Source organism: Monopterus albus, unplaced genomic scaffold (genome assembly GCF_001952655.1).
Source record: "Monopterus albus unplaced genomic scaffold, M_albus_1.0 scaffold285.1, whole genome shotgun sequence".
In the NCBI taxonomy this organism is placed as follows: Eukaryota; Metazoa; Chordata; class Actinopteri; order Synbranchiformes; family Synbranchidae; genus Monopterus; species Monopterus albus.
Window position 1 is genome coordinate 156750 of NW_018128165.1, and position 3074 is coordinate 159823.

General features: G+C 39.1%; 1 protein-coding gene across 2 annotated transcripts in view; it reads right to left on the bottom strand.

Moving 5' to 3' along the window:
- Positions 1-1612: 1612 nt before the first annotated feature.
- The window catches only part of appa (amyloid beta (A4) precursor protein a), a 35382-nt gene continuing 33920 nt past the window's right edge, over positions 1613-3074 (bottom strand). For both annotated transcript variants that reach the window (XM_020622647.1, XM_020622648.1), the window contains one exon: positions 1613-2937. In XM_020622647.1, the coding sequence (XP_020478303.1) occupies positions 2836-2937 (102 nt within the window). In that variant the 3' untranslated portion in view covers positions 1613-2835. The remainder of the gene's footprint in view (positions 2938-3074) is intronic.

The window sequence follows — 3074 nt, forward strand, 5'->3', positions numbered from 1 at the left end:
ACCTGCAGAAAGGTGAAGTGAAAGAGGGGACAACCTACTGGAGAGGAGACACATAGCAAATTATACAAGGACTCTGATCATCATCTATTTTATTTTTATCTATAATTTCAGTTTTCCCAGACATGAGCTTATTTTATCCAATTTCAACTCAGTTCAGTTTGGCCATATAGTTCCCACTAATGTTACCAGAACAAATGGCATAAATAGCTATACAAAATGTACAAGTTAGTCATTTTTCACCCAGTTATTGCAGTCTCCTTCCACAATTATAAGCTTTACTAACAACGTATCATGTGCAGTGTGGATACGATCCTCCTAAAACACTGAGCAATGCAAAATAATTTAACCTTTAGCAAGATGAAAGCCCTTTGTGTACCGAGGCAACACATTGAATCCCCCATCAGCTCCAGTCTGACCTCCTGACATGAAGGGGAAAAATAAAAGCCTGAAGACCAAACAAAGACTAATTAGGATGCATGAAGAAACATGGTACATCCTCAAGTTTGCAAACTGAAAAAACACAACAGTGTCTGTATGTACATTCAAAACTTTATTATGGAATACAGTGTAGAAAGCATTTTCCCAGTCAATGCAAATGGCCTGCACAATATTACACAGTGGAAACAAAATCAATATGTAACCCACAGAAAAGTGATACAAAGAAAATCCTGCTTCCACTTGTACTCTACTGCCCTCTGTTGGGCTTCTAATGAACACCATCTGAAACCCACAGGCCCATCCCACTGCAGCCTCCATATGTACATTTCCTCAAAGTTCTTAGTTGCCATTACAATTTATTAACAGAGCGAGAGGTCAGACTGTATGTCCTTCAAATTCATTTTGAGATGGTGACTATCTTTTAACATGAACTGACTGTATGAAGATGAACAGGGGATTCTTGCCTATGATGGTGTTCATTTCAACTACAATTTAATCCCTGCTTTCGCATCCCCGCCTCCGACTCCATCTCAGCTCTCTTGATGGTGAATGCCTGTCATCTATATACAGACTACAGTGCACTGCCTCTATCGAGTCATGTGTTGATGGCAGAGAGGTGAGCAGCATGCCTGAAGGGAGAGGAAGGTGAAAGGAGAAACACACAGACTGTCTAGGACTGCAAACCATTTCCTTTCTACCTCGCCCTCCTTCTTCCTCCTTCTCTCAGCCCTTCACCTGTTCTATCAGCAGAAAGACAAAATGATTATATATATAAAAATAAAAAAAAGACAGCTTACAAACTGGGCAAAATACCAGGCTGAAAATGACAAAACACAGAGATTTCAAAGCTGTCCCCCATGCTGGATTTCTTATATTTTTCCATTTTCCTTCCTGCTCCCTTGACCCTCATAACATGCCCTTTTCCAAAACACAGTAGCATGATTTGAACACAAAAGCAAAAATTCCATGGGATGATTTCTGAGAGGCCTTGTATATAAGGCTTTTTAACAATATATTTCAGTGAATAATATACAAACAGAGACGAAGCTAGCCTGCCTCCTGTAGCTTCAGGAATGTAGCATGGTTAAAAATAATAATAAATGAAATACACAAATCCAAAAAAAAAAAAAAAAAAAAAAAAAAAACAAAAAACTCTTTTAAAAGGGTATTAAATGTGTATCTTGCATGATATCAAAGCAGAGCCCGTTTATCTAGATTTATATATTAGTCATCAGTTTGAAGTCACATGATCACGAGAACATACTCAATGTACAGTCTTGTGAGAATGACAATCTAAATGTGAGAAAGGATCTGAAGAAAGAGCAGCTTTAAGATCTTGTTTTTCCAAATCCTGTTGTCATGCATTACACAGGAACAGCTAAGACTTCAGCATTACCTCATTATCATTACACACAATTTAAAAAAAAAAAAAAAAAGAAAAAAAAAGACTTTACACTGGTTGAATTTTTTTCAGTTTTCATTCTTTTTTGAAAAACAAAACTGGAAACTATAGAAAAAAAAACAACTCATTCAGAATACATAATTACTGCCGTCATCATCAGCATCTTCAGATATCCTTTAGAGCCTTGTGTGATTTAACACAGCCCAGCTGTCATAAGAATACAAAAAAAGGGATGGCAAAAGGGATGGAGGAGGAGGGGAGGCAGAGGAGGCTCACTTATACTCCAGTGTAGACTGTGGAGTGAATGCAGTAGTGGTGCAGTAGGTAGCAAAGCACTGGGCCTCATTTATAAAAATGACATTGCTTAATTTAACTCTATATTTCATTATATATTCATTACAAAGAATATGATGGAAACAAATATGTCCACATGTTGAAGAATGATTTGAAGTGACTGATACATGTGCATGCAACCAACTTTTGTAAATGAGGCCCAGGTCAGCATGTACCTCTTATCTTGCTGATCAGTGGTCTAAAATGTTCCAAGCCAAAAACAGGAAAAAAAACCCCAGCTATGCACTGGCCCTAAATCAGTGTGGAGAGAGTGCGCTTCTTTCCCCCATGGGTGGGTTGGTCTCAATGCACTGGGTGAGGCCTTTTCCCCATACATCACAGATGGAATAACCTATAAAAATCCTTTCTTTAAGAAAAAAGGGGCCTTGCTCTGATAAAGTGAACAAATGTGGTGCAACCTGGCTTGGCCACAGTATCCACCCAGCATGTATGAAAGAACACCCTGGCTACAGTGACTTCACATGTTGGTAATCGACTCTTTCAGTCACTCAGTGATCTAAGCTACACTGCCTTCTGGAGACGTGGGACTAGACGGATGGGGAGGGGAGGTGCATGATGTGTGGGAGGAGATATTTGTGTGCATGTTTATATATGTATATGTGTGTGTGTGTGTGTGTGTGTGTGTACACGTGACATTCTCCTCAGTTCTGCATCTGCTCAAAGAACTTGTAGGTTGGGTTCTCGTAACCATTCTGCTGCATCTTAGACAGGTGGCGCTCCTCGGGGGTGATGGCAGCATCCACCTGGACAAAAACAAAGTTGCTCTCTCTCTACCATGTTTTTCAATTGAATGGCTAATGAAAGTTAGAAATGATAAATGAGGATAATTAGAAAAGGAAATCAGGATGTGAATTGGTAACAGGCATAAATCAAGATGCAA